The 19,160-nt window shown below is 44.5% G+C and overlaps 1 protein-coding gene across 1 annotated transcript in view; it reads left to right on the forward strand.

Moving 5' to 3' along the window:
- The window catches only part of SERPINE2 (serpin family E member 2), a 61,337-nt gene that overhangs the window by 20,644 nt on the left and 21,533 nt on the right, over window positions 1-19,160 (forward strand). Inside the window, exons 2-3 of the mRNA XM_082690411.1 lie at window positions 15,032-15,312; window positions 18,089-18,316. Coding sequence (XP_082546537.1) covers window positions 15,054-15,312; window positions 18,089-18,316 — 487 coding nt within the window. The 5' untranslated portion in view covers window positions 15,032-15,053. The remainder of the gene's footprint in view (window positions 1-15,031; window positions 15,313-18,088; window positions 18,317-19,160) is intronic.

Here is a 19,160-nt window from a genome sequence, read left to right on the forward strand (position 1 = left end):
TGTTCTTTCCCTTTTTTTTTTTTTTTTACTTTTTATCTTGAGATAGTTGTAGATTCATATGCAGTCATAAAAAATGATACAGCGAGATCCCTTGTACCCTTTTCCTAGTTCCCCTAATGCTAATACGTTCCATAACTATACACAATGGTAAATACCGCAGCTAGGAAATCGACATTGGTATAAGCCATTCATCTTACTCAGGTTTCTGCAGGCACTCATTTGTGTGTGTGCACACTTACTTGTCTGCAGTCTTATCACGTGTATCACCACCACAGGGTGATAGCAAAGAGCTCCATCATAAGGACCCTGCATGTCACACACCCCCCACACTCCCAGCCTCCCTAGCTCCTGGTAACCACTAATATGTTCTCCATCTTTATAATTTTTTCATTTTAAGAATATTTTATAAATGGAATCATGTGTTATATAACCTTTTGGGAATTGACTTTTTTTTCACTTACCATAATTCCCTTGAGAGCCATCCAAATTGCTGAGTGTACCAGGAGTTCATTCCTTTCAAGCTGAGTGGTGTCTCCTGGTGTGGATGGGCCACAGTTTCCTTAAGCATCCACCCAGTAAAGACCACGTTGGCTGCTTCCAGTTTGCAACTATTACAAATAAAGCTGCTATGTACATTCGTGTACAGGATTTTGTGTGAACATGAAGTTTCATAAATGTGCGAGACTGCTGGATTGTATGATTAAATGCATGTTTAGTTTTGTAAGAAACTGCCAAACTGTTTTCCAGAGTTTGCTGCACCATTTTACATACCCACCAGCAGTGTGTGAGTTACCCAGTTTCTTTGCCTCTTCTCCAGCATTTGGCATTATTACTAACTTTTATTTTGGCTGTTTTAATAGGTGTCTAGTGATGGCCCATTGTAGTTTTAATTTGCATGTTCCTAATGGCAAATGATGTTGAACACCTTTTCATGAACTTATTGACCATCACTATATTCTCTTCAGTGAAACATTTATCCATCTCTCTGTCCACTTTCTGATTGGACTGTTTGATTTTTCTTTTAACGTTGCATTGATAGAGTTCTTTATGTATTGTAGATACTAGTCCTTGGTCAGATATGCAGTTTCCAAATACTTTCTCCCAGTATGTAGCTTGTCTTTTCATCAACCTCATAGAGTCTAAGAGCAAATATTTTTAATTTTGATGAGGTTGGTTTATCAGTTTTTCCTTTTTTGAGTCATTCTTTTAGTATAAAGTCCAAATAGAATTTTGATTCCCGTCTTTCCTAATGCAGTGGTCTAATTGTTGAGAAAGAAGGCAGTGGGACAGGATGGACATTGGAGCATGTATGTTTCTTCCAGCTCCTGTCTAATTTGGTCTCTGGTGTGTCATGAGCAGGTTGTCACATTTATGGCCCCAGAGTAGACCCCGTCTTAGAAACACTATAGGAGGATGATAGTGTGCAAAGAATGGTATTTCTAGAGTCTCAGTTTCCAGAACAATTTATGATACCTCCTAGCACAAGACTTTTTTGCACTTGAGATCTTCTGTCTGGAATATTCCTTCTGGCCCTCCTTTGTGTCCCCCTTTGTCCCATCATGTCCATCTCACACTCTGATGTCCCCACTATGCGGCCCTTCCTCAGAGCTCCCCCTCAGCCCTGTTGACATTTGGAGCAGACAACTCCTTATTGTGCAGGGCTCTCCTGAGCCTTGGAGGATGTCAATCAAGATCTTTGGCCTCTGTCTTCTAGAGGTCAGTATCACCTTTCCCCAGTTGTGACAACCAAAAGTGTCTGCAGATGTTCCCTGAGGGACACACCTGCCCAGGCTGAGAACCTTGGCTCCAAGCCCTCAGTTCTGGGAGAGTAGGTGCTGAGTCTGTCTTGTTCATGTTCTCACCTTGGTACCGTGCCTGTCACACTGGTATCCATAATGTTTGTGAGAAGTAAGTGGACAAAATGTAGCTACTGTCAAACCGTTCTTTATCTGGCAGCCTTGGAAATCCCACCCTGACTGTTAGAGAACCAAGTTGTGAATATGAGCCGTAGAAAACTAGAGTCCTCTCTACACAGAGGAATATGGGCTTCCTTGTCCTTCTGCCCACTGGCTGAGATGAGGATGCATGCGTCTTCCAGTTCCTGCCTGATTAAAGCCCACATCCTCTCCTAATACCGCCGACGCAGGGGCCCTCACAGCCACTCACTCTAGACCTCCTTCTGAGAAAAAGAGGGTGTCCTTGCAGACAGGACAGGAGCTTCTACAGGTGGCATTTGTGGGTAATGTGGCGCAGGGCACTCTCGGAGACCCATTCAGCATTCACCTGCTGGGCCCCATTTTCCTCTAGCTGCGCCCTGCTCCCTTTTCATGAGGCAAGGGAGGAAAAAAGGGGTTTGGGCTCCATTTTGCTTAGCAAAGCACATAACCAGATATAATTAGTGCAGAAAGTTCCCAGGGAGTAAGTACAGTGTCCTTAAGAATAATTTAGGGTATGTGTGAGTGATTTAGGTTTTTCTCTCTGTACCTGGTAGTTGTGCTTCCTGAGCCTGAATGATAGAGCTGGCCGTGGCTTAGCAAAAAGCCTGCAGTGGGGGTGGCTGGGGGGAAAGCAGGCAGCCATTGAGGAGGACAAAGCCTGGTTATGTCACCCTGGCTCCCTGCTTCTGCTTCATGGGGTGGCTGTCAGGGCCTCCCAGAGGCTGTGCAGCATCAGGAAGCTTGGGGACTCACCCTTTCTCCTGTGGAGGAGCCAGTGCCTGGTGGAAATGCCTTCCCCGATGCTTATGGCTCAAAGCTTGGCGTGACATGGGCGTCCCCACACCTCCCGCTGCAGAACTTCTGTACAACAGGCTGTAGGTGAAGGTGCTTCGATGGGATGGACCAACCACCCAGAGCTTTAGATACTAGTAACACAAACCTTCCCCACTGGGATTCGCAGAAGGGAAGCCACTGGATTCCCTCCTCTCCCACATGGAAAAGGCTCAGATGGAGAATCCTCGGGAAAGCCGCCATGACTGTTGGTGTCCGTGCAGTTGTTGCTGTAACAGGAAACCATCTTTAACTTCAGGCAGAAGCCTTGATTCCGAATGAAGGAAAGTGTGTCACGGCATGATAGTGTTGGGGGGGGGGGGTGTGCTTTCTTGTGCACTAGCCAGGTTCTCCCCCTTGGCACTAACACACACAGATGATTCCTTGTGTGGGGTGTTGTCTTGAGCGTGGTAGATGTTTAGCAACATCCCTGACCTCAACCACAGGATACCAGTAGCACCCCTCCCAGTCATGACCACCCAAAATGTCTCCAGACATTGCCAAATGTCCCCTGGGGGGGGTAGTGTCACCACCCTCCCAGTGGAGAAACCACTGCATTAGAGTAACAAACATTCTGTTCAATTCTTGTGCCTCGTAAAGCTGTGGTCACTTGTTTACTCCTAGTATTTGATGATTTAAGTGCAGGACAGAGAGGTAGAAAGAAGGCAGTTTTTCTTCTTCTTTTTTTTTTTTTTCCCTTTGGTTGACCCTTTAAACTCCATCACAGGACGCAGCGTGACACATTGGCTGAGTGTGTCCATTTTCAGATGTGTCTTCACCACCCACGATCTGGGCAGGCTATTTAATTTTTCTGGGCTTCCGTTTTTGTCCTCTATAAAGTATAAATACTAATGTCTATGAAGTTGAGGATTCAGCTAGATGTTGAATGTGTAAAATTCTAGGTAGGGTGTCTGGTGTATAGGAGACATTCACTGAATGATGGCCATTATTCTTGAGTACGTAAGAATGCACTCCACAAGTTGTTTTGTTGTTTTGTTTTTTTAAGAGAGGAAGGGAGGAAGTGCGGAGGCAGGTTGCAGAGTAAGAGGGAGAAAGAGAATCTTAAGAAGGCTCCATGTCTGATGTGGAGCCCAGTGTGGGGCTTGATCTCACCACCCTGAGATTATGACCTGAGCCGAAACCAAGAGTTGGATGCTTAACTGCCTGAACCTCTTGGACCACCCCCTGTACTCTACACGTTTTAAGCAAACTGGATTTTTTTTTCTTTAATCAGCACTAACAGTTGCTGCTGCTACTTAAAATAGTGGCTGGAACAGGTAATTTCCATTGAGCTACAATGTGTTTCATAAATATTGAGTTCCTGCTCTATGCCAGGTATTATAGTAAATGCAGGGAATAAAAAAAATTAATAAACTGTTAATCCCTGCCTTTAAGTACCTAATTGGTAGATTCAGCTATATAAATGTGTCAAATCATGTTCATCAAAATAGAGCCATCACTTACTTAAAAAAACTCGCTGTGCAGTGATCTGTGGGCTGGAATGGGGTATGACATGCATCTAAGTGTATATAAAGGGATCCCACTGTATTTCTCAACTTTCTCCCTTTCCATTAACTACCATTTTAATTCAGTTTTCTATGATCCTGTGATTTAACCACTGTTCTCATGCTCTGTAGTCTTCTCTGCTGTCCCTTACTATACATTTCAGCTGATCTAAGTTCCCACTGCTGTGGTTTTATAAACAGAAAAAGGGATGCTTGTTCAAAAGTGATGTGTTCACTGTAGAAATTTTTGAAAAATACAGAACAGTATAAAGAATGATAAACTCCGGGGCGCCTGGGTGGCTCAGTGAATTAAGCCTCTGCCTTTGGCTCAGGTGATGGTCTCAGGGTCCTGGGATCGAGCCCCGCATCAGGCTCTCTGCTCAGCAGGGAGCCTGCTTCCCTCTCTCTCTGCCTGACTCTCTGCCTGCTTGTCATCTCTCTCTGTCAAATAAATAAATAGATCTTATTTAAAAAAATAAAATAAAAAAGAATGATAAACTCCTCTTCCCACCACCAGAATAATTACATAGATAATATCTGGATATCTATCTTTCTAGTCTTTTTTTTCCCCCTGTGGTGTGTATTATTTTTACATAGTTGATTGTATCATCGTTTTCCTTTTCCCATTAGGATAGATCCAGAGTCTATTACCGTATCTTCAGATTTTTTTCCAGTATAGTTTCTCAGCAGCTGGTTGATATCCTGTTGGGTGAATGTCATGAAGTGACCCTTGTGCTCTCGCAGACATAGCCCTGAGCCAAGGAGAGAGTGTGAATGATTCATTGAGGAAGTGCTCGGGGGTGAAACAGTAAGAGGGTGGTGGAAGTGGGAATTGCAGAAGAAACAGCTGGCTAGGGAGTGATAGTAGCACAATCCCGTGTGCACAATCCCACAGTCCTCCTTCAGGTGGTCTCTGCCACCTGGAGAGTGGGGGGTGGGGGGTGGGGGAGGTAGCAAAGGAATGCTGTATTGAACTCCCAGCCACTTAAGGCCCGCCAGGAAAATGGGCTCCAACTCCCAGAAGCAATCTGCTACTGCAACAGGTGCAAATATTGGCAACAAAGCACACAAAGCTGGTAAAAGGTCACCCACAGGGTCTCCTTCATTGAAAACTGAGATCGCAATGATCATTGTTACTCCAGTTATTTATTGCAAAGACTGTTGCAGTGATTCTGCTCTTAGAAATAACTCCACAGGGGGCCTGGGTGGCTCAGTGGGTTAAGCCTCTGCCTTTGGCTCAGGTCATAATCTCAGGGTCCTGCTTTGAGCCCCGCATCTGCTCAGCAGGGAGCCTGCTTCCCCCTGCCCCCACACCCTCTGCCTGCCTCTCTGCCTACTTGTGATTTCTCTCAAATAAATAAATAAAATCTTTAAAAAAAAATGAATGAATGAATGAACTCTACAGTAGACATTTTTAGGCCCAAACCTATTTGATTATTACCTTCAGATTGATTAAAAGAAAGAGTATTACTGTTCTGATAGGTATATACATTTTTAAGGTTATGCATACCCCAAATTGCCTTTCAAAAAGCTGTTTTGCTTTGTTTTGTTTTGTTGATTTACACTCCCAACACCTACTGATCATTTTTTTTTTTTACTAGCAACAACCTGGAGAGCACTGATTTCTGACCTATGAATTGAGGACCTATAGACAACATTGGAGCTATTCTAAGGGGTCAGAAAAGTCATGTTGGTAGTCCAGCTTTGAGTAGAGATTGAATAAATAATACCTCAAAATATGATTTTTGGAAATGTTTCTAGGTGCTGTTATAGATAAAAAGATTCTGTATTTTATTGAACGGTTTGTGAATTCATAGTAGTTTTTATCCTGTAGTTTCACAAGTACTTTTTAAAAACATAATTAGTTGAGAAATATTTGTAGTACTTGTTTATGTCTAAAGAAGGTGGTACCTTGTTTTAAAGATTGAGAACCGCTGGTCAGCATCACTGTAACATCTTAGATCGTCTCTTGGCTGTCAATCAGGAAATCACCCATTTGAACTCTTACATCTTAATGTGCTAATAAGAAAGTGTATAGAACTTGATACCATAAATAAATTAGACTTAGTGACCTGAGACAACAGACAGGAAAACATATCTCAGAACAAGTAAACGTTTTTTGGAACATACCCGCCTCCCCTCCCATCATAACGGAATGCCCCCATTCGCTTATAGAGACCAGGAAATATGCTAGCATTATCTTACTCTGCCTTAAAATATGTTATAAAGATACAGGCAGGGCTATATCAGAGTGGAAATTTTGTGTCTGATGCATTTTCTTAGCTTGATTGTTGACACTTTTTAAATTGCTATTGAAATAAAAATCAGTTTATTTCAGGTCTTGAGCATTGAGGAAGACAAGGGGAAGGGAACGAACATTCACTGGGTACCACTCTGAGATGGGTACCATTATGTTAGTTACTGTCTTATGTTTCTGTTCGTGCTTACAGAATTCCCTTGGCCAGTACTGGAATTTGATTTCTAATGTCGTGTGGAGGAGAAAGCTGAGGTTGGGAAAGACTGTGACTTGCCCTGGATGTCTTGGTTAGTGGATGGTAAAATTGGAATTTGAACCTTGGATGAATTTCTCCTTACACTTATAGGAAAATAGAATAAATGTTCCACAATCTTGTATTTTAAAAAGATAGGCAACTAACAAAGCCCCAATTGCATTCTTCCTCCTAGCCTTTCCCTTTACCCCAAGAGATTTCAGATAAATGATCTGTAGAGGAAAGGCACTTTTAGATGTCAGCTAGTACTTAACAAAATGTCTCTTCCAAGGAACCATTTAAACATTGTTGCCGTATATTTCACTGGCTGGAAATTTCGTTCCTGACTATTTTTAGGTTCCTTTTGGCTCAATTCATTAGTGTCACAGATCAATCAAGCAGTTTGAAGTGTGATAAAAATTTAAGAAAAAATTCCTCAGAGGTCTGTGAACATCTCTCAGTAACCTGAAAGAACATTTTTAGAACCACCAGGCTGCTGTCGCGGTAATCAGTGGGCATTTCCTGTTTCCTAAGTTGTAAAGATGCTGATTCATTCTGCTAACACTCGGCACACTTCCAAGGGCATCACCATGCACTTCAGTGACGCTTGATCATCTGTCGTAAGAGAATGTGGTAGATATTAGTAAAATGAGGACAGATTCTGATGTGGAATCCTTTTCAGTAACATCAGCAGAAGTATGAGAGACCAGAGTCGTCCTCTTGCATTCATAGGACCATATTTGAGGCTTAATGTCAATTATTCGCACATAACAGCCTCTATTACTTTGCAGATCCAGCCTTAATCACCAGGGATCACCTCCTCAAGTCCCTAGAAGGCCTCTTGCCAAACACCCTTCAGACTTAGACCTGTGCCTGTTGGCAAAGTACTGAAGGGCAGGCAGTATTTGGGCCTGACGGCTGGGCGGCACAGACTTAAGGCCACTTGGACAGCTGTCTTTGGCAACCTGGCACTTTTCCTTCACATTTGTTTCTCTGGGAAGAACTGGCAGGAGATGTCACAATTCCATATAACCCAATGTGCAGTTTTCCTCTGCCTGCTGTAGCCCCCGTAGAAGAAATGGTCCAGGGGCACCAGGGTGGCTCTGTGGGTTAAAGTTTCTGCCTTCAGCTCAGGTCATGATCCCAGGGTCCTGGGATGGAGCCCTGCGTCGGGCTCTCTGCTCAGTGGGGAGCCTGCTTCCCCCTCTCTCTGTCTCTGCCTGCCTCTCTGCCGGCTTGTGATCTCTCTCTCTCTCTCTCTCTGTCAAATAAACAAATAAAAGCTTAAAAAAAAAAAAAAAGAAGAAGAAGAAGAAGAAATGGCCCCAAGGCAGAACAATATGGGGCCTTGGTTCTAAGAATCAGGAGCCTACAAACACAGAGACCAGAGGGATATCTCTGCACTTTCCCAGTCCAAGAGCAGCGGTCAGCCTTCATTGAAGAGAGGGGGTGGTTGTCACTCCTTCCCACCTAGATAAACTGGGGGACTCTCCTTGTCATGCTGGATGACAAGGTACTCTCATTGTTTGGTTCCCACAAGCCATCAGGATGGCTTGTTTGATCCAGAAGACAAACTGTCTTCACATGAGGATGATCCATTTTTATTACCCCAGCCCAGCTTTGAATGTCCAGCTTTGTTCCCCATCTTTTTCTCATCTTTGGCCAGTAAGCAGTCTCTCTTTCATAATTTGAACTTTAACATCTGGCTGTGGTCCAGAGAGTGCTGTCAGTGGATTTTGGATTTTCCACATTGCCTGGGATTCCCACAGTTAATTTGGAGTTTATTTGGTGAGGATACTCAGATTGTCTCTAAATTCTGTCTCCCACTGAGGGGAACCAGAGCTCCTTCAGGAAGAGGCTGATTCTACCTAGGGCAGGAAGGGTGCAGAACGAACCCGGAACATCTTGTCAAAGGAGAAAACAAGGAAGCTCTTGAGACTATGAGGTTATATATGAGTTCCATCTGAAGAGGCTCATTGTGAGCATCAGAAAAAATAATAAAATTTCAGTGGATCAAGACCCTTTATGATATGTTGAAAAACATAGGTTCATAATTATACTAAGCAAAGAAACTAAAAAAACCCTCTGATCAACTCTGAGATACAGGGTAACCAAATCCTCATTTTAAGAAGAGTCTAAGAAATGAATCACACATTCATCCTGCCCTTGTTATACATGAACCTCAGGACAAGGGAATGGGTTGGTTATGGAAAACGTCTTTTTATAGAAGTGTTCCAACTAATAAAGTTAGAACCACAGTAGCATCATTTGGCAACCCTAATAAGTGCACTTAGGCAGTGATCATGAGCAGCTTATAACATCACAAAAAAGAGACATATGGCCACTTTCTCCTGCTTCCAGCACCCGCTACAACACCTCTGTGAAACATTTTTGCAAAAAAAGATACTTGAATCCAATCAGCCTCTACAGCAGAGGAGGCAAACCTTCTGTAAAGGGCCAGGTAGTGGATGTTTCTGGCTTTTGTGGCTGTATGGTCTCTGTTGTAAGTGGGCAACTCTTTTCAACTTGCTGTAAGAGCTCAGTGCAATCATAGCCAAAACAAAAAGTGTGAACAGGGTCTGGCCAGGAGTTTGCAGATCTCCACTCTGCGTCTAACTGTGAACTTACAGGAAGTACGGAAGGCAGAGCAACTTGTTAACCAGCAAGCATCACATGAATGCAGTTAGCAAAATCTAGACTGGGGGAAACTCTACAAGAGAAATAACCTGGCTTCTTCAACGATGGAGTTCAGAGGACGGCAGCTGGGTGACTCAGTCGGTTAAGCTTCTGCTTTCGGCTGAGGTCACAATCCTGGGAATCCTGGGATTGAGCCCTGCATCCTGCTGTCTGCTCAGCAGGGAGTCTGCTTCTTCTTCTTCCTCTTCCTCCGACCCTCCCTTCTGCCAGTGCTGGAGCTCTCTCTCTCTGTCTCTGTCTCTCAAATTAAAAAATAAATAAATAAATAAAGTTCAGAGGAAAAAGCTGAAGATAAAGTAACTGAGGTAAGATTTTTTAAAGGGCAAGAGACCTATCAACCAGTTGCAATGTGTGGACCTTACTTCAATCCTGATTCAAATAAACTATTAAAAAAAATTTAAACACTGGCTAGATATTAACGTCGTAAAAAGTTACTGTTTTTTGAGGGGGATAATGATATTCTGTGTGTGTGTGTGTGTGTGTGTGTGTGTGTGTGTATTCATTCCTTAGGTGTTGAAGCTATTTTGAATAATATGATGTCTAGAATTTGCTTCAAGACAATTGTTAATTTTAGAAGAAATAAAATAAGCCATGAGTTGATCATTAATTTTTTTTAAGATTTTATTTATTTGACAGACAGAGATTACAATCAGGCAGAGAGAGGAAGGGAAGCAGGCTCCCTGCTGAGCAGAGAGCTCCATGCGGGGCTCGATTCCTTGACCCTGGGATCATGACCCAGGCCAAAGGCAGAGGCTTTAACCCACTGAGCCACCCAGGTGCCCCAAGTTGATCATTATTTTATAAAGGATGGTGGGTACTGGGGATTTATGTTTTTTTTTCATATATGTAAAATCTTTTATGACATAAAGATTTTGATACATAGATTTTATGAAATATACCACTTGAAACATTTTAGAGAATGAGAAGGGATGGAATATTTGCCAATTTAGTAGACAGTCCTGGGTCCTCCTAAAACAGATGTGAATCGTCAGAGGAGTCCTCCAGTGTTCCCCCCCAAAAGTGTTCACATACATCTTATTTGTTACACTAAATAGAGCTGACAGCCTACTATTTATCAGCTGACCAGTATCACTTTATCTATCTTTTGCTCATGTCTTATATGTAAAATCGATTTTATTTTGTAAAAAAGACAATTAGGGTGAACATAAGCGACATCTTTTGTGACCTGCTGGATTGATGTGCCATTGTTGGATCAGTTAGCACCGATTCAGTGCAGGAGTCTGGTCACAAGCTTGCACAGCCGGGAGAGGTGATGTGAGGGGTGGCAACGGTGGACAAGGTGCCTGGGAGTGGAGGAAGCTTGCACCACAGCCCCAAGCGGTGGTTTGGTTGCTGTGCAAGGCGTCTGCCCTAGGAAGGAGAGCCCAGGGTTACCAAGGTCCCACTTGTTTTCATTTTTCCTGAGAATAACTCCAAATCTAGATCACATGTGACATCTTCCAAATTGTAGCTGCTTAAAATATTCTTAGAGTGCCTTTTATTCCAAACCAAACACGTGGGCATTGAGCAGCTGGGTTAGTCCCATGCGTCAACCTCTGATTCAGTGACTACCAGTGATAAGGCTCTAAAGAAATCCCCATAGCCACTAGGGTTTTAGAGTCCCAGGGCCCTACTTTCTGTGAGCTTCCAGTCTAGTTGGGAGGGAGAAGCACACTTGAAAAACAAGATGGAAGGTACAGTTAGGAGATACTGTGGAAATTCCAAGAAGCGGGTAAATAGAAGCATCTGGGACAATCTGGGGAAGCCTCCCACAGGCTGTGGACAGAGTTGGGGGACCACAGGCTGTCACCAGGTGGCGAGATAGGGACAGAACCAAAGACCAAGAGACCCAGGCCTAGACCCTTTAAGAAGACAGTTGGACATTGGGGAGGGTATGTGCTTTGGTGAGTGCTGTGAAGTGTGTAAACCTGGTGATTCACAGACCTGTACCCCTGGGGATAAAAATATATGTTTATAAAAAATAAAAAGTTAAAAAAAAAAAAAAAAAAAAAAAAAAAAAGAAGACAGTTGGCAGGTTTCACAGACCAGTGACTCTCCATAATCTGCCCATGAAAAGTTTTTCAGGCCAGGATAATGTCCTGAACAGTCGAGTGAGCGCAGGCAGCAAATAACTGAACGCATACCCTGAAATTCAGCGGAGGGTTTGAGGATTTGAGCCGCAAATCTGAGCATCGCCTGTGTGGACGTGACCGTTGAAGGGATGGCGTCTGTGGAGGGCGTGTTTCTCTAATGTCTGCCCTTGGGAAGGGAGACGGTGCTCAACGTTAAGGATATGCTCTGGCTCTGGCATTTGTAAAACCACCAACTCTGGCATTTACTACCCTGAATCTCACTTGAAGCTCAGAGCCATGCCTAGTTCCTGCCCAGACATCCCCCACACTGGAAAGGAAAGGCTTGGAGTAGGAGACACTGGCGGTACCCGGGGAAAGAGAATCCCGCATTTGAAAGGTTATGCCTGTGGTGACAGCTTTATTTATAGGTTTATGATCTCCCTCCAGTGATGGCCTCCACCAGAGTCTTGGAGTGTGTGTGTGTGTGTGTGTGTGTGTTTTACTGTTATGAAAAGATTATTCAAGAAATGGAAACATTTAAACAGATTTATGATCTTCCGTACTAATGCTCTACATTTGGGCAACAGCTTTATTCCTTCTTTCTTATTTGAAAGTTTCAAGTGTAATTTCTCCTAAAAATAAACAGGAGGTTACTATGTTCTTCCCATAATGAGAATCTCCTCATCGTAGAGAGTAAGCATTTTAGAGCCTGATTAACTCCAGCAGATACTTCATGCAAATGAGTGTCTATTTGGATATGAATATGTATCAGTTAAGAATTTCATAAGCCAAAGTAATTTATGCATCAGCACCCGCTCTCCTGGCTACTGAACTTTGGAGAGGAGCGAAAGCTTAGTCTCAGACATGTACATAAGCCAGGTGGGCCTAAACAAGGGAACGTTTAGCCTAGGAAACTGAGGCCAAGAAGAAGTTATGCCCAGAACATCAATCAAAAATAGCTCCGATTCCAAGTTCTGCACAGCTCTGACACTGTCCCGGTGCACTGTTAGGAAACTGCACATAGACCTCTCTCAAAAAACTTCCCAAATCTAAGAATCCAAGAAAAACACCCAAAGCAGTCTTCCCCCACTTCATAATGAAACTGTTCTTTTAGCAAAAAAAAAAAAAGTCCTAACGAAGCAAAATTCTGCTAAATAAGATGGCTCTTTATTTGCGAGACGATCTTTGCTGACTCTGAGAGGTTGGCACTGTTAAATGTTTCTCTTGCTGATCCCCTCTGCCTCTTTCATAGTTGTCTACACAAACCTTTAGCATGTGGGTGTATCAGCTTGAAGCAATCAGAGGCAAAACCAGTTTGATGTCCTTTCTGAGTGTGCACATTCAAATATTTTATTCAAACAGTTGCTAATCCAGGAGGATTGCTTTGGGAGGCTTGGGGAGTAGAGAGCAGGCATACGGGATACTGTCGGAATGGACTCTAATGCGAGAATCAACAATTCAGATTGATGAAGAGCTGGCACTTGTGACCGGACTTGACCATTTGTAACAAAGATTGTGCACATTGTTTTAGACTTATGGCTTTGTGGCATAGTAAGTTTTAAAGAGGAAATTTATTTCCAGAGGGAAGGAAGGCTAATTTTTAGATGAAATGAGTAAAGCCTTCACAGTCAGCCTTTGGAAGCTCTCCAATGTCCAGGAGACTGAAAGAAACTCAGGGGATTGTCATGGTATTAGAGACAGTCCTAGGTGCCAAAGTCAAAATAGGCCACGCTGGCCATAGGGGAAAGCCCCAAGTAGGAGCGTATGTAGGTCACTTGCATGTTTTGAATTTAGACAGACTGTCTTAACACAATTAATGATTTGACAAGTAAGTCCTGGAGAAGCTCTGTATGTTCTGAATTTTTTTTTTAAATGTGGTTGTTTCACAACATATGAGAAAATTGCAACATCACCTTGAATGATGGTCTTAGTGATACGCCTTGTGGCCCTGGGGTGGGGTGGGGGGCGCAGTGGGGGACTCTGCACTGAAAATGTTTGAAGCTCACTGTGCAGCTGAGGACTAAACTCAATCACTTTCTCTGCCACGCTCAATAAACATTATTTTGATGCAGTTAAAAAATAATTAACAAAAACCGAAAATATATAAGCCATCAGGCTTAATCCCACATGTATTTATTGAACCTCTACTATGACCTGGAGTGGGAAGCAGGACAGATGCATAGAAAGGTAAAGACAAGGAAAGCCAATTTTACCTAATGGTCCTGGTACCCTTTTCTTTGGAGCACAGACACCTACTTTCCCTGGACTCTGGGTCCCCCATTTCCTAAGAGGCTCCCCTCTTTCGTTTTCTTTGAAGACACTACGGGTCTCCCACTTGTACATGCGCACTCCTCTGGGAACTTGTGCTTCGCAAAGTTCGGGTCTCCAAGGGAGGAACCAAATTAGCCCCGTCAGGAATTCTGCTTTTGTTTTGCTGACTGCCTCCTTTAAGCTCTTATTTAATGAAAGTATTTGCTTTTCTGTAAATACATGTAAATTTCCTACCTCTTACTTGTCACAGCCAAAGGAAGCTCAGTAAGTGGTAATCAAAGAAGAAAGCATATTTCAGACAAATCACTGTAATTGAGAAGTACCATTCTCACAATTGACAAATTGACCAATTGTTCTGCCCTAGTGTAGATTTAAGGATACCATTTAAGTTTATTTTAATTAACAAGCCCTCAATTAAGAAACTAATGTGCTTATAGTGAAAAAAAAAATTGAGGACAACAGGTTTTAAGATAGTCATAGCGACCCGAGGGATTCACTCTCTTTTTTTTTTTTTTAAAAACCTTCCTGTGGTTTCTTGTGACCCTTAGAAGAAAATCCAAGGACCATATACACTGGGGTATCTGGGCCTTAGGTGTCTGGGCTCTTCTTCCTCTTCATGTCCTCCCCCAACTCCCTCCTTGGTGGCCACATGCTGGGGGGGGGATGCTTCTTTGTCATTCAGGACTCATCCCGTGTTCCCATGGCCCAGATGTCTTCCCTGACCTGCTCTTCCTCACGTCCCTGCCTTGTCCTTCATTTGAAGGCACAGTGTTCTATCGCCGTGGCCTTGATCCCTCCCTGAAGTTACTTTATTGCTGACTGGCTGATTTTCTGTCTCCCTTCTACAGTGTAAACTCTGTTACAGGAAGGCAGGGGTCTTGCCCATCTATTTATAGTTGTATGCCCAGTGCTTCGAAAAGGGCCTGGCACACCCTAGTTCTCCATAAATACTACTTCCGTTGGATGAAGGGTAGTTGTTAAGTTTGAATGGGGTCTGGCGTGTGGTTGGGAGCCTACTACATGGAGGGTGCCTTCCTCTTCCTCACCCAGCCCCCTAACAAAATATGGCAAAAACTGATTTAATCTATGCTATTCTATTTTAAATAAATTAACAGGACACTCAGTTACACTGAGTACAGTGAATCATACCTAGATTGAATATAAAGTAGTCCCCGCAAAGGTGTTCATGAAGAATTCACATATTTTTTTTTTTTAATCTGCTTTTTCAGGTCGCCCTTGCCGAAAGGAACCATGAATTGGCATTTTCCTTTCTTCCTTGTGGCCACAGTGACGTTGCCCAATGTGTGCTCCCAGTTCAACCCCCTGTCTCTGGAGGAACTGGGCTCCAACACAGGAATCCAGGTTTTCAATCAGATCGTCAGATCCCGGCCTCATGACAACGTGGTCGTGTCCCCCCACGGGATTGCGTCCATCCTGGGGATGCTTCAGCTGGGAGCTGATGGCAGGACCAAGAAGCAGCTCACCACAGTGATGAGATACAGCGTGAATGGTGCGTGCCCTGTGGGCTCTGGCCGCCGGGGCCTGGGGCGAGTTCTGCTCCGTTCTGGCACCCAGGACCAACGTGGCTGTCCTGGAAGTCAGGAGGCCTGGATTCTGGGCTCTGTTCTATAGCCTTGGAGCTTTGGGTCAGTCACTTGGTCTTGCTACACCCCCTCACTCATCTCTAAAAAGAAAGCTTCCCATCTGCCCCACCTCCGTGGTGCATCATGGTTGTGAACACACTTTTTTTAAAGTTGGGAACTGGGGAGTTGGGTGGGTGGGTGTGGCCATGGACGGCAACACAGGGGAGCCTCCGTCCTGTGTCTTTTTTTTTTTTTTTCAAGTTTTTTTTTTTTTAACTTTATTTATTTACTTGAGGGGGGGGGTGGAGAAGCAGACCCCTCCTGAGCCAGGGAGTCCGATGTGGGACTCGATCCTGGGACTCCAGGATCATGACCTGAGGTGAAGGCAGATGCTTAACTGACTGAGCCACCCCGATGCCCCTCCGTCCTGTATCTTAACTATGCTGGTCACCACATGAATCTGTGTAGGTGAGAAAAGTGCAGAGAGACACGCATATGCACACACACGCACACACACACACGAATCCCTGTAAAAGGCATGCATTGTCTTTGAGTACTGTGAACTGTACCAGTGGCAGTCTCCAGGTCGTGTGCTGTAGTCCTACACAGTGTTACCACTGGGGAAACCGAGCAAAAGGCACAGGGGGCCACCCTGTATATTGTTTTGCAACTTCCTGTGAATCTATCATTATTTCAAAATAAAAAGCTAAAAAAAAAAATGTTTCTTTTTTTGAAGTCAGGCCCAATGGAGAAGGTTTGAATTGTTGTTTTGAATGATCTGCATACACTTCAAAGTCTCCATCTCCTAGCACTGGTGCCTCGTGGCGCTAGCTCAGGTTTCGTCCCCCGGCACCCACCTTGCACCGACCGGCCTCTTGTGCGTGGGCCGCGCTGAGGGAGAAGAACCTTGAGCACTGTGGGCCTGGCAAGTTCCTCTGCACCTCTTGAGTCTTTGCTGCTTTTTTTGAAAATGAGGGACTTGCTCTTTCCATGTTCCTCCACTCCTGCTAGCCTCATAAAGTTCTAAGAATCTTGACTGCATTGATGCCTTCGGCTGGAAGAGGAAGATGAGAGGGGCGGGCAGGGGTTCAAGAACTCTGTGCCTCGCTCCATGCCCTTCAGTGGCTGTGTTCAGTGTCACCTCCCAAGCTGCCAACCAAATGCATAAGCATCGCACTCTGTTTACACGGCCTTCAGTTTCACATGAGTCTGCAGTTGGATCACCCGTCAGAAGCGTGGAAGGACTCCGTACTTGAACACACCGTTCTGCCCCTTGCCTGGACGCTCGGAAAACAGTTGGTGATTTGTAGCTTGACAGTGAATCACTGCTAGGATTTACAGCCCTTCCCAGCGCCATCCAGACCCTGTCAGCCAGTACGGTTCCAGCTCAGCAACTGGACTCTTTGTTTCACACTGAGCCACACTCATGCAAAGCGATATTTCTAAAATTTTTGGCAGTGTTGCCTTTGGGTGGCTTCCTTCCCCTGCCCCTATGTTCTTCTGAGTTATTGGCCGTTGTGTTGTGGAATGGGGCTGCAGGGAGCTCAGGGGAGCCCAAGTGGCTTCTCAGGCCTTCTGAGAACTCAGGATAGCGATGCTCTTACTGAGGGCAGAGGCAGAACTGTCTGGGGCAGGGGAGGAAGAACTACGCCACTCTTTCCCTGGCGGGAGACCAAGGCATGTGGAGGAGGAGATGGTGTGGCCAAAAGGGACAGGTGCTGGGTCGTGGCCTCTGCTGTTCCCTTACTGATAAAGGGGACCTGCCCCACAGGACAGCATGAAAATGGGGTCATGAGAAGCCAAACAAAGGGCCAAAGGGTCACCTCCCTGGGCCCCATGGCCAGCTCACTGTGCCCTTATTGAATGGGTCTGGAGAAGAGACACGCACGGCGTGTGCCAGGTCGACTCTCCAGGAGACCATCACCGTGACCCCTGCAGGCTGTTTTAGGACAGTGTCATTTTGAAAGGACCCCAAGCGAGGAACCCAAGAATCCGCAATTCGAGCTCACTACAGAAACACATTTCATCCTTACAATTTATTTTCCTCTTCATGTTCTAAAACCAAATGGAGCATGTATGAATGGCTCGTGTAAAATAAAGCTACAGTGCCATAAAATTAATCCCCGTGCTTTTTGAGCTTGAGATCAGGTAAAAATCACACTGTTCTTGGATGGCGGCACCTGGTAATTTTTTATGGTCTTTCTAATGCTCATTTTATTCATTTTTTTTTCCAAAATAGAAAAAAAAAGAAATCGCAGTGTTAAATCTTTGGCAGGAAAGAGCACCAAAGATTGTTAAGAAAGAAAAAGAATGAATTAGGAAGATTCCTTGGATTTATTCCACCATGGCTATGTAAGAAAGCACTTGCCAGTGTTGCTAGTGACCTGGCACCAAGAAAGTCTCCCAGGAGGAAGAGTTCTATGTGGGGAAGATGTTGACGTGCCTTGAATATGCTGTTTTGGTGCTAAAAGCACCACAGATTTTTAAGAACTACTAATAATTTTACTTAATTTTATCATTTACCCCCTTCTGCCTTCTTAACACAAGGCCACTGAGGAAGCACAACACTTGGTCTCTTGTTACTCACGCTTAGCTCATCTATACTGTTCTGATTTGCCATCCTAAGAAAGATATTTTAAAAAAAAAAATAGCTTTTCTGAATTCTCGCTAAAATATTGCTGCATCTTTCCATTTCTTCTCTAGGAGTCGGTAAAGTGTTAAAGAAGATCAACAAGGCCATCAGCTCCAAGAAGAATAAGGACCTTGTGACCGTGGCCAATGCAGTGTTCGTGAAGAACGGCTTCAAGATGGAGGTGCCTTTTGTCACCCGGAACAAAGACGTGTTTCAGTGTGAAGTCCAGAACGTGAGCTTTGAGGATCCAGCCTCCGCCTGTGATTCCATCAACATGTGGGTTAAGAACGAAACCAGGGGTGAGTGGCCCTGGTTCCCCGGGCACGGTTTTGTACTATCTTGTATTTTGTGAATGGAAACACGAGGGGGACTCTGAGGTTCTAATGGGTCCCATGGCCATTCCATTGTGAAAGGCTTGGACTCAAGCAGGTTTCATGACTCCGTCCATATTCCTTCCCCTTTTTTAAAATTTATTTTTTTATTTATTTATTTTTAATTTTTTAAGAAGATTTTATTTATTTGAGAGATTTTATTTATTTATTTGAGCATGAGCATGAGAGAAGAGAGGTCAGAGGGAGAAGCAGACTCCCTGCTGAGCAGGGAGCCCGATGTGGGACTCAGTCCCTGGACTCCAGGATCATGACCTGAGGCAAAGGCTGTCCCTTAACTAACTGAGCCACCCAGGCGCCCTTCCTTCCCTTTTCTTGCCACCACCACTCCCTGTGCTGTTCGGGACTATTCCCCCTGCGGCCCTGGCAACAGAGTGGAATTCATCCGCGCTGACTCTTCCCCGCCCTCGCTACATTTCCTCCCTCGCTACATCTCCTCCCTGGAGGCCTTGCCTGCAGGCCCAGGCCCGCTCGGAAGGTTCAGCTGCTCAGTCCTTCCCACATGCGCCTCTGCGACTGCCCCTTTCCCCCTGCGAGATTCGGGATCGGTCTCCCTCCTTGCTTTCCTTCCTTCTTGCTGGCATCCCCTCCGGGAAGTAGGTGCCTCCTCTGGGCTTACAATGGGCATGTGATTATGCGTGGTCTGTGCCCCTCTATGACGGCGCTTTCCACGCCGCTTCGTGATTACGCGTTTACACGCCTTTCTCTTCTCATTAGACCGAGGAGATGTCTAACGTGGGTGTTTTAAAACCTG

This window comes from Mustela nivalis, assembly GCF_964662115.1.
Source record: "Mustela nivalis genome assembly, chromosome: 11".
Lineage (NCBI taxonomy): Eukaryota > Metazoa > Chordata > Mammalia > Carnivora > Mustelidae > Mustela > Mustela nivalis.